The sequence below is a fragment of the Corapipo altera genome, unplaced genomic scaffold (genome assembly GCF_003945725.1).
Source record: "Corapipo altera isolate COAL_440 unplaced genomic scaffold, ASM394572v1 79, whole genome shotgun sequence".
NCBI lineage: Eukaryota > Metazoa > Chordata > Aves > Passeriformes > Pipridae > Corapipo > Corapipo altera.
In genome coordinates this window covers 2,420,658-2,439,164 of record NW_020884927.1, presented here as the reverse complement: position 1 = coordinate 2,439,164, position 18,507 = coordinate 2,420,658, and the positions used below count along the sequence as shown (strand labels likewise).

At 53.8% G+C, this 18,507-nt stretch overlaps 1 protein-coding gene across 1 annotated transcript in view; it reads left to right on the top strand.

The window, feature by feature from the left end:
• The first annotated feature begins 1,493 nt into the window (after positions 1–1,493).
• LMX1A (LIM homeobox transcription factor 1 alpha) overlaps positions 1,494–18,507 on the top strand; it is a 42,209-nt gene continuing 25,195 nt past the window's right edge. The window contains exons 1-2 of the mRNA XM_027658521.1: positions 1,494–1,569; positions 2,161–2,347. Of these exons, the coding sequence (XP_027514322.1) occupies positions 1,494–1,569; positions 2,161–2,347 (263 nt within the window). The remainder of the gene's footprint in view (positions 1,570–2,160; positions 2,348–18,507) is intronic.

Genomic DNA, 18,507 nt, shown 5'->3' with positions numbered 1-18,507 from the left:
GTCCCCGCTCGCCAGCCGGAGACGGGAGACCCAGCCGTCCTCCGTGCCGGGGAAGCCGCAGCCCCCTGCCCAGGCTGCTCTGGCAGCGGCAGGTACGCGGCCCCAGCCCCGCAGCGGGCGGCCCCGGCCTGCGGGGCCGTGAAACTCCCCGAGAAACAGCGAATTCCCCCAGGCAGGAGAGAAGGGGAGAGCTGGGCAGGATGGGAAAGCGCCGGGACTACGGGAAAGCTGCAAGTTCCAGCTTCCCCGTCCGGGCGGGATCTTTCCTCCGCGGGTTTCCCCTCCCCGAAACCGATGCGGTTTGGCGGAGCCGGAGCCCCGCTTCCCCGGGGCCGCCTCCCCCCGCGGTACCGGCGCCCGGAGCGGACCGAGCCCTGCTTGGCGCCAGCGATCACCGGCGACGAACCCGGCGGGGCAGCTCTCCGGCTTTGGGTTTTTTTGTTATTTTTTTCCTCCTCCCAGCACTCCTTTTTCTTAAACACTCCGGAGCAGCGGGAGCGGGGCGCCCGGGGCGATGCGCGGCGCGGGGGAGCGCATCCTCACCGGAGACAGCTCCGGGCAGAGCACCGGCTTTCCCCAAAAACTCCCGGCCTGGGCTTCTCTTGGAAAGGGGAGTTAAGTCCAGCTGGTTTCATTACCGGGAGAGACGCTGTGGTGGGGCACCACCCTCTACCTTTTATTTTTTTTCTTTTCGTCTTTTTGGCTTTCAAGGAAAACAAGGAAAAAAAGCCAGGGAGCAAAGCGGAGCCGGGGCGGCTGGGCCGTACACCCCGAAGCCGGCAAGCGCCGCCTGCCCCTCGAGGCGTGGCGGGGCCAGTGCCTGCAGCCAGGTAGGAAAGCGGGGAGGAAACTTATTCCGAGTGGGGTGGGGTGGAGGGGGGAGGGGAGGGCAGGGCGGGGCAGGGGGGGGGGGTCGGGCAGGGAGGTATCAGCTCCAGGAAATGTGCCTTGGCAGCAGTCGGACGGGCGCTTCCCCGCAGGTTGGTGAGCTCCACTCCGGAGCCGTCCAGGGCGTCGCGGCTTGCTCCGCAGCCCGGGCAGTCCCGGCGGGGGGGGGGGGACGGGACAGCCCGGGGAGGGAGGGCCCTCCGTAAGACCCCCCAGGAGCGGACGCCTCTCCCGCCGGCTCCCCGTAGGAAGGCACCGCCCGGGCCGCCCCAGGTAAGCGGCCGAGTCCCGCCGACGGCAGCCCCGTATCCTCCCGTCCCGCGGCCGCGGGGGACACGGCTCCGGTCGCCCCCCACGTCGGGGCTGCGGGGCTGGGGGGCCGCTGCGACCCCGCCCGGGACAGCGGCTGCGCAGCCGGAGCGGGGGCCCGGGGGGTTCTCCCGTTCGGAGGGAGGAGGGAGCGGGGCGCTGGGGAGCGGGCGGGCGGCCACGGCCGCGAAGCCCCGACCGGGGGCGGCGGGGCCGGTGGCCGGGCTGAGCGCGGTGTGTCCGGGCTGTGTTGGCAGGCGGGCGGCGCGGCCCCTCGCCCGGCCCGTCTCCCCACCATGCTGGACGGGCTGAAGATGGAGGAGAGTTTGCAGAGCGCCCTGGATCCCGCGGCCCCTTTCTCCTCGCTGCTGGGTAAGTCGGGGCACCACACTTGCGCTCCCGGGGATCCCCCCTAGGGCGGGGCACGGCCAGGCGGGCCCGAACGATGGGCGCCGGGGTCCAGGGGGCCCGGGGACAGCTTTCACCAGCTCGTTCCTGCCCGCAGCCCTGCCCGGCACCGCTGCCTTCTCCCGGGGAGTGCGACCGGCGCCCGCCTTCCCCGCGCCCGGTTCGTTCCGCGATGGCATTAAATTGTGTGCCCTCCTAACCCCCATGTAGCGAAGGCCTTTCCTTCGTATCTAACAATAAATAATTTACTTTTTCTTTTTATCTTCGTTTTAATATCCTTTTGAAACAATCGCCGTCTCTCTGAGCCGCGGCGCCGCTGCCGCCTTTCCGAGAGGAACGAAATTGGGGGCGGCGTGCCCCCCTCGGAGCTGCCCTAAGGCACAGGTCCCCTGTGGATCCTGCAGCGGCTCCTCGCACTCCCCGGTCCCCCCGCGACCCACCAGCCTGGGCGGGGGAAGCGAAAGCCGCGGGACCCCCCCATCCGTCCCTCGCCCAGCCCGTTTCACCAGCTGCCTTTCCTTCCACCCATACCAACCCCCAGGTCTTTCCCCACAGGCAGAGCCGCGACCCCCAAGTCGGTGTGTGAAGGGTGTCAGCGAGTGATTTCGGACCGGTTCTTGCTGCGCCTGAACGACAGCCTGTGGCACGAGCAGTGCGTCCAGTGCGCGTCCTGCAAGGAGCCCCTGCAGACCACCTGCTTCTACCGAGACAAGAAGCTCTACTGCAAGCTGGACTACGAGAAGTAAGTGTCCCTCCGCCCCTGGAGAGCCCCCCCTTGCTCTGCTCCCAGTGCCTGCAAAGCCCCAGTGCTCTGCTGACGGGGTGGGGAGACTGGTATCCCACCGCTGCTCCCCACTTCCCCTGCCCTGTGTGTCCTAAGAGGTGTCAGCCCTTCCTGTGCTGCACAGCGAGTTGTGCTTCTCCCCTGCAGTTTTGGTGCACCCTGGTTCTCCCCTCTTTGGAGGTGTTTTGTTGTGCTTGGGTTGTGCCTTAGGAGTTGAGGAATGTTTTGTCAGGAGCCTGTGAGACCCATGGAAACCCCAGGTCTACCCAGGGATGGAGCCAAGTGTTTTCCTATCTCCTCTGGCTTTATTTTCCTGCTGAGTGTCTAGAGGAGGAACATTATATCCTCCCTGACCTAGTCCTGGACAAGGGTATTTTCCTAATATCCTTACAGGCAGGGAAATGCTATTGTTTCCCCCTGGGTTGGATGGGGAAACTGAGGCACTCGGTGAGAACTAAGGAAGGCCCTACTGAATTCAGAATGTTGACTGTCACACAGGGCCTTTGCCTGTGCCCAGGTCTATGATGGAGAGGAAATTTGGATGGAAGTGGTTAAGGCTTCCAGCCCCGACTCTCCGCCTTTGGCAAGCGTGGGGCTGGGGGGAAAGACAGTGAGAAAATTTATTTTTCTTTTTTTTTAAGAAAAACCATTCCAGTGGGAATGGGGAGAAGGTTGCGGAGTCTTTCCTCTCCTGCAGCTGCTTTCGTTTTTTCCTGCTCATCCCGTTCTTGCTGTCCTTTCTGGACCTCACTCCCCGGCTGGGTTTCGAAGCCGTTAAATTTTTGTTGCCTCCGGGCTGGTTGTTTCTTGAGGAGGTTGTAGGTGGGGGCTGGATCCCTCACTATGGTGATAGCAGGGCTGCTGGAGCCCGGAGGATTTAATTCCCATGTCACCGTTACACGAGAAAACAGTCGTCGGCAGTGCTCTCGTCCCTGGCCTTCAGCAAGTTGGCGAGTGTGCCGGGGGCTAGCCTGGCTCCAGGCCTTTTTAAATTTGTTTTTTTGGGGTTTTTTTGGGTTTTTTTTCCCCCTCCTTTAAGTCCTGTATGGTGGGTCTGAGTTTAATCACTATGGATACGAGGCAAATTGAAAGCAGAATTTGTGCGCGTGACCTTGTTTTCAAATGTTTACGAAAGAGCGGAAGAATTAGCTGCCGCCAGAGTGGGAAGGACAGAGCTGTGTTACGGGGTGGGTTTTTTTGTAAGCAAAAATTTGTTGGAATTGGGCGTGCTGCTTGTTTGTCCGTAGAAATTTGGCTACTGGTTTCCATACATTTCCAAAACAATCGAATTCACATTTTCTGCTTTATTGGTGTTTCTGTTTGGAGCATCGAGGGGGAATTGGGGTGAATATTACCCAGAAATGCCTTTCCAGCTTGGAGCATGTATGGATTTTAATCCTGACCGCAGCTTCCGAGCTCTGGAAGCGGCTCCAACCTGAAACACTCCTCTGATGTCTCTTGGCCATGAAAGAAATCAGTGCCGCAGTTGGTGTCTTGCTGTGCCCATCTCACTGTTGGGATGGACAAGGATGATTGCATGAAAAAAAATGTCACAAATTATTCCTGGGCTCCAGTGATAGCACCATTTATCCTGGTTATTTCCCAGTTGTGTTTGGGTTGGTGACTTTTTCTCGAGCTGGGGAGCAGGCTCTCTGATGGGCGGTTTCCCTGAGGTGTGATGGTTCTAGCCCTGAACTGCTGCTGGCCTGTCCAGCTTCTGCACCTGCCTGCCCCTTGCTATCATGTTATTGTCCTCTTGAATTTAATTTTATTTCATTATTTTGGCGTGGGGCTGCGGGTCTGTGTACCTTTTTCTTCCATCCCCCTGTCAGTGTTCTCTGCTGTGCCGGCGCTCCAACTCCTTACCTGGTGATGGCAAGGATGCGGAGCAGAGTCCCAAAGAACTGTTTGGGCTTTGCCGAGCTTTACATACTAGTCTGTATTTAACAAAAAACATTGTTTCTTTGCCCAAACTGCCTGTCCTGTCTTAGGCCTGAGCATTTTCCCGGGTGCAGGAGCTCTGTGCCTGCTCCGCCTGCGGTGCCGATGCCGATAATGGGGGTTTCAGTGTGAAACACGCAGAGCAAGAGCTGCTGCTCTCAGACTGAGCTCATTATCTCGAGCCGATAGCTGGTTAATTACCACAAGTGACTGACACTCCTTGTGCAGTGCAGTGGTGTAAAAGCGGCCGATGGTCCCTGCGGCAGTGGCGTAGCCGGGATCCCGAGGCCTCTCTGTCGACACAGCAGAGCTCGCCGGGTGGGAGAACTGGGGTGTCTGTGTGTAAAATGCTGGGGGTGTTGGGGCAGCGGTCAGGATCCAGCCTGCCAGTGTTGTGGTGTTGGTGTTTTGGGGGTGTTTTTTTTTTTTTTTTTTTTTTTTTTTTTTTTTAATTTGAGAGAAGGGATTTCTCTTCCAGATGGTGACTGTTGGGGTGTTTTTGCCCGAGATGAGTAGGCGCCGTATTTTCCAATGTGTTTCTTTACTCTCTGTTTGAGCTCAGTTTGTAACAAGGTTGCAGTGGATTAATGACAGAGTGTAAGACGGCAGAGTTATGCCTTCAGTTATAAATACACCCATGGAAAGTGTTACAGATGGGTTTAAGCAAGCATCTGACTTGCTGGACTCTAGAAATTGAGGAATAATTTGTTAAAACACATGTTTTACATTTCTTTGTCTGACACAAAGAGGAAGACCTTGGGAGAGGACTTGGAGAGCAATGGACTAAAGACTGAGGATGCCAGGCTAGCATTGCTTTGGGGTGCTGTAGCGCAGGACCCATGAGCAGTTCGGATAGCGATGCCGGCCAGGAATGTGGGGAATTGGGGGTCACTCTTGGAGCAGTTTCCCCAGTGCTGGTTGGGAGGACTCCTGGAGAGGGACGGCTCAAGCCTGTGCCCCTGGGACAGTGTCTATTTGGGGCAGAGGACGTTCGTTACAGAACATCCCGAATCCCGCGGCAGCCCCCGGCGCTTGTCCAAACCTGATAACTCTCAACTATGACAAGGTTCAGGCTTCGCCCTGGCCGGCTCCCTGACTGCAAAGTGGCCCTGGGGACATGCCCTGGCCGTGGGGCCCCTGTGGTGGTGGTCAGGGGAATGGGCTTTTGTGGTGGCAGATTTGGGGGGCAGTATGAAACCTGGCCATAAATGGGGAGGAGTGCTGGAAGCAACGGGAAGAGCTGGACTGCTCCAGAAGCTTAAAATCTGCATGGGGACAGGAATGGCTGAGCCCTGCCTGCCTAGAGGTGTTTCACAGTGGGTTTGCATGGGCCAAACAGAGCCAGAGCCATAGGGATGACCTGGAGCCACAGGGGCAACCCCACTGCAGGTGATGCTGGTGGTGTGTGGGAACCCTGCCGGCCGGTTCTGGGGGCTGGGAGCGCTGACAGCGGTGCGGTCGTGACGGGGGGCGCAGCTGGGGAGCGTGGCGACGGCGGGACGGCTTGGCACGTCCCCAGCCACGGCGCAGAGCCCCGGCCCCAGCCCCGGCTGGCAGGAGCAGATGGCCAGCACATCTCGGAGCAGGCCTGGCATGTGGGCGCCGGCAGTGGAGGGGCGGCTGCAGCCCCTGAGCCGCCACCGCCATGCCGGGCTCCCCGGCCGAGGGAGGCAGTTGTGTGATGCTCGCCCTGTCTTCGCACGGCTTGATGGCTCTGTGCTGTTGCCAGATTCTGCGCCGTCATCACAGAGCTCCCCTGGCTTGGCTCCGAAATCCCCTGCTCCCAGAGTCGTGGGGTTGCGTGGGTGCATCCACTTCCTCCTTTGTGAAATAAAATGAGAAGTCGCATCCGGTTGCAAGGAAAAAAAAAATAAATCCTTCTACCCTCTGAATGTGAACACAAAAGAACATGCATGCAGAGAAACCCATCGGTGTTGGGTTTTAAAATCACATCCGGGGTCTTCATATGGAGGAATGAGCCTGAATCCCTGGCAGTGTGGTCCTGCCAGGCCGCGGATGGATCCTCTGGCTTGGGGCAGTGCAGTCTCCTCTCACCCGCGGGAGGCTCCTCTGGCAGCTGCTGCTGTAGAGGAGAGAGGGGGAAGAGGTTTGGAGCATGGTGGCTGTTTATCTTGCTTAACGTGGGTAATGAATGTAATTGCGCAATTAGCTGCAAACCTTGGCGCTGCTTCCCCAGCCCGGAAGGGCTGTGAGGGGATAATCCCAAATGGATTGAGCGAAGAAGGTGATGCTGAACACTTTAGCACAGCCTAGTCCCACCAGCTGGAGAGTTGCTGCTGTCTGATGGGTTTGTCCTGGTGATTTGCAGTCCTCTGCCTTTGCTCGCCTGGGGAAGTGGGACTTCTTGTGCTTTTTGTGACTGATGGGAGAGAATTGTCCCTCCAGGGAGCCACTGGTCAGCCCAGCTAGAGTGCAACAGTAGGTCCTTTTCCCTTCTTGTGGGGCAGCCTGTGGAGAAGATGATGCTAACTTGGGTTTCTCCAGCTGGCCAGGCACTGAGAACAGTCAGGCTGGTCTTGATGGGGTAACAGAGCACATGCCAGCTCTGTAGCACAACATTCCTCTTGCTGATCTTTCTTTTCCTGTCCCTCAGTCTTTTCTTCTAGTGCTTTCCTTGCTTCTTGCCTGCTCTCCATCTCCACCTAGCACCTCATCTCCTGTAGCAAGCACCTCTCTGTCCTCACCCACATCTCCTGGAGGAAAGTGTACCAACTCTTTGTGGGCTGGGATGAGTGTGGCTGTGGGGAAGCTGAATCTGGCCTCGCCCCCACCATGTTGGGTACGGCTGGGCTGGGACAGGTGCCGGTCCTTTGTTTTTTAAGTTGCCCTGTTGTGCCAGTGGGGGGTGGAAAAGCAGGGAAGCAGCGGGATGCAGCGATGAGAACGGCATTACGGAGGCCGCTGTGGGATCCATGCTGGAAATGCCACGCAAGCAAAATACACCTTGCCTCTGTCTCCACCAACCCCTGTCCTCCTGCTCATGGGGCTCCCCCTTTCCAAAGGAAGCGGAGAAGTGATTTGGTGTCTTGTCCCTTCTCTTTGCCCTTAATTAGATTTGTATTTTACAATTAATGTTTCATAGAAAAGCCTGGAAGGGAGTGATGTTTGGCAGACTGGTAGTGAGGCAGTTGAATATACACTCATCCTCTGTCCCTCCGTGGTGGGGATCAAGGGGTGGCTTTGGGATCACCCTTTCTCCTGCTCGTTGGCAGTGTGACCCTGGACACTGCAGGTCGGTGTCATCAGAGCCACAACCTGAGCATCTTTTGGACTCTTCATGGTTTCTGTCATCTTATTTTGGACCTACTATGGGGTTTTTTCCCCCTTTTTCCTTTTTTCTTTCTTTCCCCACCCCACAGGGAAAGAAAAAGCGCTGACAGGGCACTTAGAGCTGGGGGAACTTCAGATTTTTGCAGTCCTGAGGAAGGCACCATAAAGAAATCGGCTGGGGAAGAAAGAAGGTTTTGTTTCATCTTGATGAGAATTTTGTCTCCACCAGCTGGAGAGACAGCTGGGGTCCTCTCCTGCCCCAGCTCGCCAGCCCTCGCCTCGCCGATTCTTCACCTGCTCGCAGCCACCAGGCGCAGGCAGGGATTTGCCGAGCCGGGGATTTCAGAGAGCCTACAGTTTGGTTTCTTGCTCGGTGCTTCCTCGGGGAGCTTTCCAGCAGGCTCTGAATCTGGTGGTGTGGTCACCCCCAGCTGATTTCAGAGGGGATGGTGGTCTTGGGTGTGAGCTGTGCTGAAGGCTACTCAGCATGCGGGCAGGATTTGCCAGTGGCTGCGTGTGCTGACGGGGAGCCTGATCTCCACTGGCTGCCCCCATCCCCACTGGCAGCAGTGGGGTGGCCTCAACATACCCAAACCTATGGTTTCTGATTCTGATCCTGCACGCTCACCCCAGCTGTGGCTGGGGGGACCCCAAAGCACCCTCTACGTTGGAGCAGGAAAAATGGGACTTCACGGGACGAGAGTTGGTCTCTGCTACTCACAAAGGTGCAAGTCCTACTTCTGGCTGAGGAGGGGGAAAACCCAATGGTTTGGATCAGATTTGGGTCTGGATTAACAGTACCCCACTTCTAGTGAATCCTATGATGTGCAGCCAGGGGGATTCTCTGCACCCCTCAGTGCTGGAGGATGTCTGCAGAAAAAGAGGCTTCTGCTGAGATGGAGGGAGGTGGGAATGAGAGGAGTGTCCTGGGTATTTTTCTTCTCAAGATGCTCTTTGTCCCTTTGTGCTCTGTTTTGTCTCTGGCTCGTGCCCTCTACAGATGCAAATGGGAAGCAGGGAGAGGGAGCCTGGGCTGGAGAACTGTGCCTCTGCCTGCAATTTAATCAAGCACCTCCTCTATAACAGGCATAAAGAATGTATTTAAAGCAGGGAGAAAATATTTGGATTTTGCTAGGGTGAAATACTGGTGTTGACCAAAATTTTTTTTTTTTTCTCATAAATGTGTTGTTATGAGAAATTTGAATTTCTGTATATTTATTTGAGATTTCAGAAGGGGAGAGGTGAGGGGTTCTAGCGGCACTCCCTGACATAGCAAATCCTGAGCAGACATGTGACAGCCTATGGCCACCATGACGCTGGCCTGGGACTTCAGTTTTGTTCCTCAACACTTTTAACCTGGAAGTAATACTGCCTAGACAAAAAGAAGGCAGCTGGTCTCTGGTTATCTTCTCCTTGCTCCTCAGGGACAAACGATGCACCCGGGTTGTCTCGCGTGTCTCTGCGAAACCGGCAGGCATCTCATTGCAGCTCTGTTTGAGGTTTGGTGTTTGTTTTTGTGGGTGTTTTTTTTAAGATCATGAAACCTTGGTTGCCCAGGAGAGGGGTTCTGTAATCCCTGGCTTCCCACCCCAAATATTTACGGACAGCCAGAGGTCGAAGCTTTTGCAAAAGGCATGGAGCAGACTGAGTGGTGCTGTGCTGGGGCTGTGTGAGCAGCAGGGACGCAGTGTTGGGCTGGTGGCACCCTGCTCCATTTATTTGGGGTGTTTTCTATCAGGTGGCTCTGTCTTCTTGCTTATCTGTCTTGTTGGGGTCTTATTAACAAAAGACCAATTTCTTCAGCTTGTCAGGGATCCTGCAGGGTCACGTTTTGTAGACTGGCTACCTGAAAATAGGAGTTTCTCCCACAAAGCTTGGAGTTTTCAAGAGGATGACATGTGTTTCTTAATACAGGGGTGAAATCATGTCTTGTTCAATGCAAACAATTTATTTTCTCCTGTTGCACTGTGTACTTGCATGCCCCTACCTGTTTTCAGTAGAGCATTTCCCCTGCCCATGAATATGATCCTGTTTTGGGTTCAGGTCTCCTGTGCTGGTGCCTGCTCTGGGTACCATGGACCATAGTTGCATGTGGGAGAAAATGCTGAGACTTGGCTCCTTTACCCGTGAAATGGAGCTGAAAATATGAATCTAGCTTAAAAAGGCTTTTTTCATCATCATCATAAGTGCTTTGAGTATCTTGCTGGGCGAGTTTGAATGCTGGATATGAATTCTCACTCTCTCTCCAGATATGCCTAATTTTTATGTCATGCTTGCCTTTGCATTTTCCACCTTGGGCTACCTTTGACCAAAGGTGATTGAGAGCTTGTGTTGCAGAGATGCCAGCTTCTCCCAGGCATGAATTGGCGTGGTTAAGGTACGGATTGATAGCAGAAGGCACAAATCAGTAGGAGAACCTCTCTCTTCCATATCGCAGCACATCCCAGGAGGCAGGGATGCTTATCCTTGTCCGAGGGTTACTGTGGCTCTATGGCTGCAGATTTAAGTTCGCCCTGCATGAAGGCATCCTGTCTTCCTTGGGGCAAATGTCTGGAAGGGCAGAGGATGCTGGACAAGGCTTCCTCGGTCGGTACTCGTGCTTTGGAAGCCCGTCAGGGCTCGGCATTGATCCTTCCCAGCTGTCTCCCTGTCACCGTTGTCCATACATTGTCTCTTGCCGCTCCCTACCCCTCTTCTTCCCTCGTGGGCTTCATTTCCTAATGCTGTCCTTGACAGCGGAACAAATCCCTTTTCACACGACCATCGCTGCTCAGCCCATTGTCCTCCACCCCCGCCGGCACCGTGCAAAATCTCTCTCCCTGGTACGTCTGTTCCTCTGGAATGACAACCAACCATCTCAGTGGGGTGGAGAGCCCCCGAAATCCCTCTGGGCAAGGTTCTCTGCCCTGCAAGGGAGCAAAGTGGGGGTCTTAAAAACACAGCAAGAGGCAAGAGCCATTCCCCGAGAATCACTGTTTGGATGTGATTGATCTCTTTGGGAGGTGCATCCTCTCCTCTGATTTTGTGCTTCAGAGCTCCTTGGGTGAACCTGGAGACTGTGTGTACTGAGGATGACTTCTTCCCTGCCTGAGGCCAGTGAGGCCATGTTTTAAGTTGATTTTTCACTGTATAGCATCGCCCAAGGTGGGAATTTTCTCTTTGCTGTTGAAAGCTCAGGGAAGCTTTTGACACGAAAAACTTGGAAAGGAGAGAGAAATAGGTTAAGGGACCTGAAGGCAGTTCTCAGCCACAGCAGCCTTTTTTATTTGGAAGAGTCAGTGTTGTCATTTCTTTCCTCCAACCTCTGCCATTGTAAAATCATAGGGATGCTTTTGTTGTAAAAATTTCTGCTTGACATTTGCTGGCCCTGCTAAGTCTTTCTTCCTGGAAAACTACTTCTTAGCTAGGCAAAAAGTTGCTAACCTCTGCAGTGATTTATCTAAACAGGAGGAGAGAAATGGCCCGTGCTTGCAGTTGCCTCCACGGGAGTGATTTTGATGAATAATTTCATGGGTGCTGATAGTGGAGGTGGTATTTGTCAAGGCACAAACCCAAACCCTTGCCCAATGACTTCTGTTTTGGAACTGCCCTGCAACATATTTCCAGGGCATCTTTTCCATTTCTGGTCTTGGAGAAGACCATCCAGTCAACAAGAGAGGAAGGAGTGGCAGCTGTGCTGTGTGTATGTCGGGTGTGCAGGACCCCAGCCCTGCACTGAGTGTTGAGAAGGGAATGACTGTCTCCTCTCTGCTTACAGACCGCTTTCTGTAGGCTCCTGAAAGGGCTGAAGGGGAGAAAGAGACTCCTCTGGAGCACAGGATTCAGCCAAGCAAAGGTCTGAATTTCCCAGTGGAGATGCTGAACTCCAGGTCCTGGCTGCAGGGAGAGCAAGATGTTTCTCACCTGAACAGCGTCCATGAACGCAGCCATCCTCTTGGCTTGGGTGCCTGTGGAGTCTGGAGTGGTGGGGCAGCCCAGGCTCATGTGTCTTGAGTCTCACCTGTGCCAAGTGTGTGACCAGCTGGGTTGGTGATGGACAACCGAAATACTGAATTATATATATCTCACCATCTCTGCTGCCCGGCAGCTCACAAGAGTGATATCGAGCAGATCCTTTTAAACAGTGATGTGGATGTGGGAGCTTGATTAGGAAAGCCATTAAGTGTTTGAATCTCCTTGATGCCTGCTCAGGTGAATGCTGCCCCTTCCTTCTGCATCCATATTTACGGAAGGCTGAGAGAGCAGTCTCAGTGGACTGACTTAAAAGTTTAATGAAGCTTGAAGTCTTATAGGTTGGGCTCTTGAGTCCGAGCTTGTTTCAGCTCTGGCCCCAGGAAGGAGGGTTAACCAGAAAGGAGGAGAGGCTTCCTGCATGTATTACCTCAAGGACATTAAAACCCACGTTGATGGGAGGTGCTGTTACGGAGATGGATTAGGAGAAAGTAATGAAAGAAGACATCAGAGACAAGTGAAGGGCCCTGCATGGGGAATGTAGTTCCAGGAGAGATATTTATGCTTGGCAGGAGGAAGGCTGCCCATGACAGGGACGAACTTTTCTGTCCCCTCCTATACCAGATGCCTGTGTGCCAGACGGCCTCTGCTCTGCAGCTCCAAGCCCAGGCAGTGCTGGTGGATGGGTGCTGGTGTGCAGCAGGATTCCAGGGGCTCACCCCCTCTGCCTGGTGTAATTTGCTTCTCTCAGTGCCTGTCAGGAATGCTCCAGGCTGGGGAGGGTTGCTGGGGTGGGACACAATCAGCTCCGTGGTGTTGTTTCTCCATGGCCAACCAGGTTCAGAGGCACTGATACCACCCATCCTTATCCAGGCAGGAGGATGTGAAGTGATGAATCTGGCTGCTAAACCAGAGGCCCAAATCCACCCAGCTCTGCTGGGATGGCCCATCCCCATTCTCCAGAGGAAGTGCTGTTTCTCTGCCAATAATGTCTTTATGCTATTTCCAACCACATAACAAAAAAATCCTAGGAACTCCCTGGATCCTTGGCTTTTAAAGTAAGTATACCCCCACCTTGAACTGATTTATTTTTGCCTGTTTTGGCACTTCTGCCTCCAAGTGTCAGCCTTGGTCCTTCCCTCCCTGATGCCTGCAGAGCACCATTCCCAGGCAGAGCAGCCTTGGGGTGGTGCTTTGCAGGTCTCCCTAGTCAGCCAAGGACATGTCTCAGGCACATTGTGGGTGAAGGGTGCTAATGAAATGACACCCAGATCTATGCCTTTCCCTTTAGTGTCTTTGTGCTGGAAAAGTGCAGCAAAAGTCGACCATGGATGCATCTTGCCGGCGCTGCATTTTTTTTTCCATAAGGATTAGTGGTTCAAGAGCGGGGATTTTCAAACTGACAAGCCCTTGGCAGAGAAATAATTACAGGCTTTTTATCCTTTGTGTTTCCTAAGTAGTTCTAAATAACTTTTTCCCTTGAGGCATTTTTTTAAGTCCAAAAAATGGGGGGAAAAAAAAAGTGAATTTCCTTAGTGTCCTTAAAAATATGCAAGATGCTTGTGGAGACTATTTAAGTTTCAGCTATAAGGTTTTTTGTGTGCGTTTTTCTCTTTAACCACGTCCAATGAACCAAAGTTTCTTGGCCGATGATGCTTCAGAAATGGCTCTTAGAAATGGGAGATGGAGGGGGATAGATGTGATCACTTCTTGGCCATCTCAAGAATGCAAGTTTTGCCTCTCCAGGATATTCCCTGAGGTTTTTACTCCACTCCTTGCTGTAAGAGAAGATTTCTGGGGCTAGTGGAGCTGGTTTTCCTTGTCACTATCTATTATTTGCTTGTGCCTAGTTGCTCTGTGTCCTGCTGGGAAGCCACGGCCATCCCTTTTCTTGGCATCCCACAGCATTCCCGGGGGCTGCGGAGCCCACGGGGGCTCACCCAGCCCTGTCCTCTGCTGGCTCCTCTCCTTGCCTGTATCTCCATCCTGTCTGCTTTGTACAGTCTTTTTAATCTAAAGAAAAAGACAGCGTGATGTGAAAAAAGTCTCCTGGGGGCAGCTGAGGGGCAGCTCCAAGGCACACGTGAGCTTGTGCCTTTTATCCCTTCTAAAATTCACCTCCTGTGAGTTTCTGGGAAGCCCTTAGCACGGTACCCTAATTTTCTGAGCATGCTGGACAAATCTGTGCCACAACATGTTTTATCCTGCTGCAGTCCCTGCCCGGACCTCTTTGCTCCCTGTTCTTTTGCCCTGCTGGGAAGAGCCCTCTGGAGGATGCCGTCCCAAATCCCAGCTATTCTGTGCCTGACCAGGGAGGAGGTACCCATCCATCCCTACTACTAACCACTGTTTGTGATGTAAGGGGGGACCTGGGAGAGGACCCCCTGGCGTTTACACTCACTGCAATATGAAAGGGCAGCTCCAGGGCTGTGTTATTGCGTCTGCTGTCAGGGCAGCGCCAGGGTGCTCCCACGGGATTGCCGGTGCAATATTCCTGCCGTCGGCAGGGAGGGGAGCCAGGCTGCTGTTAATAACGGTGTTTCTCTGCCTTGGCTTTATTAAGTGAGGAAAGCCTCCTTTCCTCACACCCCAGGCATATCTGGGTCTAGGCTTCTGTATAAGAGGGGATGGAGGTGGGAGAGGAGTGGGGGAAGTGTTTGAAGTAATTAGAGCTGCTTGGTGGAGAGAGGGGACTCGCCAAGAGGGGTGGCAGTGATATCTTGATGAGGTGTGTCCTGCCCCCGACCTTCTGCAAAATCCCCCTGTGGGTTTTGCCCAACCCACCCTTCTCCTTCTGGCCCTTCATCTCCCTGGGGGCTGTGGCATTTAGCGAGCAGGGTGTTGAATGCCCTGCTTTCCCCATTCCCACCTCTGTTGAAAACCCTCTAAGGGTAGCTAAAGTCTGGTTGAGTTAGTGAGGAGGCCACAATGTAGCTTCAGGGCTCACAAAGTCCCTTGTGCCTTGCAGATGTGGTGGGTGACTCTGCAGAGGGACATGGTGCCAGGAGGGGACCTGCCTATCCCGTTTCTCCTCTGCCACAACCATCATTTCTCAGGGGAAAGGGGTTTTTTTCTCAGCTTCCCCTGTCCAGACGCTGCGAATCCCACTAAAACTTCTGACTGGAGCAGGGATTACGTGCTCGGGTTTCAGCCCTTGTCTGCGAGCGGTGTAAACTTTCTGCCAGAGCTCAAGTGACATTTTGTGGGAGATAGGAGAGTATTAAGTGTTGGTCCTTGCAGATAAAAATAGCTGCTGACCCGACGACGTTTTCTGTCGTCTTGTCACTGGTCTGACCTGGCTCCATCGCCTCCATGTCTTTTCTTCTCATGAGGTGCTGGGGGGCACCTGCAGCCTGACCCAACATGGTCCTGCTCTGAGCATCCTCACCTGCCTGTCATGACAGCACTCACACTGGATGGTGGTGTGGGCTCGAGGGCAAACTGGAATAGGAGCAGCAGGTCCTGGGTTTGTATTCACGGGGGCTGGAAGGAAACACCATTCATCTCACTCACTGTGAGCCCACCCTCACCAAACCCAGGACCCCTCTACTCCAGAATCAGAGTCCAAATTGCTCATTACTGCAAACCTCACTGCTGAAGTGGGAGCTCTCCTGATTACAGGAGTCCTCAGTGCACACACGTGGCTGCCTGTCTGTTTTTCCCGTTGCTGTGTTTCAGAGCTGATGTTTTTATCCTGAGGTTATAGCTGGGCTTGGCTCAGGGCCCTTCAGCAGCATCGGCAGAGCTGACTCTTGCCGCTCCAGAAATGCAGGGATGGGGCCAGTCGAAAGGAAAGGGAAGGAGAGGAGGAGGAGGAGGGAGCAGCAGGGTCTGGCTCGCTGCTGAGCTGTGACCAGATCTGATGCTGGGAGAGGCTCTCCCACCCTGCCTGCCCTGTGCTGTTCCACAGCTCTGCTTCAGAGTAGCATCCGCCTGCTCCACCTCCGGAAACAGCCAGCGTGGCTCTGGAAGAGCTCGTGTACAGCTGGTAAGATGGCAACAGGAACAGTTTCTCCTAGTGTTGAGATTTTATTTCTCATGGCTGGGCCAGAAAGTCCCCAGCCATAGGCCTCTACGGACTGGGCATCCTTTAAGGATGCCTTCATTCCATTTGCTTGTTTTTCTGAATGATGATGCTCCCATCATTGTCACCAAGGATTTCTTCATGGAGAGAGCGGCACAGTCAGGCTGCCTTCAATGCAAGTTTTTAATTGCAGCCCTTAAGTATCTTCTCAGACAAGTGAAGGCTTTTGGGAACAGCATCTTTTCCAGATTCCCTTTGCTCTCTGGGCCCACCTGCCTCTGAGGGATTCGTCATCTTGTGTGGTGTCATCCATCAGCTGAACTGTCTCTCCCACCAGAAGGAACAAGGTCCTGGAGCCAAACCAATGTGATAGCACTTGGCCACTTACAGTAGTGGGCGATTACTGAGCCCCTGCCAGGAATTCTTGCAGTGGGATCGGGAACGCTCTCGGGTGTTAAATTTGTCCTGTGGCGCGTAACCTCTAAGTAGAGCCCGTCGTGTTTTGTAACAGATCATATGATGCCAGTGATGGCAGCCGCCTGCCCTGCGTTTCAAGGTCAGTGCTGAGCTTGGGGCCGGAGGGGCAGCTCCTGGCTGCAGCCTCTCCTGGCTGCTGGACCTCTCACTGGGCTCTCCTCCCTCCTAGGATAAAGCCTCCGGCGCCTCAGGAGCTCAGGCTTGGAGATGGAGGCTGTTTTGCTCCCATCTGGTGAGGCTGCAGACCCCATCTCAGGACCTCCCCTTGCAGGGTGTGCTCCTGGGATGCAAACCCTGCCCGTGTCTTGTGTGCCACTGACACACTGTCTCCACATCTGGAAACCACTGCCTTTAGCCAGAACCTGTGCAGGTGCAGCCCTATCCCCTGAGAGTTTTACAACATCATGCCAAGGACAGGGCCTTCCAGCATACATGTAGACAATATTTTTTCACTCGCCATGCTTTAAAACGTGTTGCAGCAAGGAATTTATCTTGTATCCCTTAAACCAAGGGAACTGCTGAGTAGGGAAGGGTCTGCTGGCAGAGGTGAGTTGCTCAGGGTCCTTGTCTGAATGGATAACCAGCGATGATGCTGCCTGCTCTGTCCCTTGGCTTTCCCACAGGAAAGCATGGCCATCCCCAAGGGAAGAGGCTCCCATGGTCTCTATCAATAAATAAATGTTTTAGGCCCATCACTTTATCAAGCAATTAGAAGGGACTGTTTGGACAGATCGTTAAATAAGAATTAAATGTTTAAAATATTAATGGGCAATTGGCCCTCACCAGTTCTCTTGTTACATGAACGTTTCATTTATAATTTGGACCCAAGTTGGGATGTGCTGAGAGATGCTCAGGCTGCAGCCTGCACACGGGGGTTAACGTGGTGCTATCTCCTGCCAGAAAATAATAAAAGCCAGGGACTGTCTAGGGATTGTGCATGAAGGATTAGGAAGAGGATATGCCTGGGCCTGTCTGCAGCTGGTTGAAGTCTAGTGCAGAGGGGCGAGCCTGGAAATCATTGCTTTCTGATGGCTGAGAGGGGGCCAGCGTGGAAAGGGAGCTTGTCTCCTAAAACCTGGGGAGCTCTGCAGACGGCTGATGTTTTTAGTGGGAGGCAGTGAGTGGATCCTCTTTCCCTGAGAGTCATCTGTGCTGGTCAGGAAGGAGAAAGCACCATGGGGTGGATGCTTCTGCCTCCACTTTCCAGGTGCTGCAGTTGTTCAGCATGAGTGGAGGATGCTGTGCTCTAGGGATTGGGTTTTTTGGTGAGTGGGGAATGCTTAGCTCCAGGGACTGGGTTTTCAGTCTGAGCAGAGAATGCTGGGCTATGGAGAACAGGGGTTTTTTAGTGTGAATGGAGGTTGTTGGACTCCGGGGACTGGGTTTTCAGTGTGAGCAGAGGATGCTGAACGCCAGGGACCAGGGTTTTCCACCTTTCTACAGGATGCCTCATCAGATCCACAGATTCTGCTGGGAGCCTGGCTTCATCCTCATTATCTGTGGCTTTTAGGTTTTTAAAGCTGTAAGTCCAAGAGTCAGGGGATTCAGTGAAGTCCTCCCATGTCTTCACTGCCAAACAGCCTTTCTGGCCCTCTGGCTCTAAGGAAAGCTGGAAGATGCTCAGGTCTTCTGTTTGTTTGACTTTTTGATGCTGGCAATGCTGTTTCCTGAAATGGTCACCTGTAGCTGGCTCAGGAAGTTGGAGTCACAGCTTTTGAGGTTAATGGGTGCATGAAGATTTCCTAGCATCAGGTGTTCAGCATTACAATTTACCTTGCAACCACCACACTTGTGGAAGGGGCCTGTGGAGACGGAGGCATTGGAATTCCCCAAGGCAAGCCAGGGCTTTATGGCCCTCACCCAAGACAAGCACATTGCTTTTGTGGCAACTATTAATTGCTTCCTGAATTTAAAAAGCATAAGCAAACTCACTTGCTGGGGAACGAGTTACCTGGCACGTAAATGCTTTGCCATTAATGCGTGGCTGACCCTGACGATGATGTGAGGACCAGAAGAGCTTTCAAAGAATTTACCAGAAACCATTTTAGGGGAGGTTGTGTGTTGTAAATCCCGAAGTAATGGGATGGAGGGAATTAGGTTAGGTCATAGTTTGCAGAAACCGGGCACGATTCCCCCTCGAGGATCTTGAGATCATCAGAACAGGGTGGTGGGGGGAGGCCCCCGCGCGTCCTCGCCTCAGCAACTGAGGGAGTTTACAACCTGGAAAATGAGATTATCGGAGGGTTTGTTTTACACGTGACACGAGGGAGCAAACAGGGTCCTCTTACATCCAAAGGTGCATTGTAAAGCCGCAGGGGTTCCTGGAAGAGCAGCCCGGGAGGGCCCTGTTTTGTGCTGGGTCGAGGATGCCTGTTGCATCCAGCACCTATTGCAGCAGCACTGCAGCACCTTGCAGCCTTTTGTGTGGGTCCTG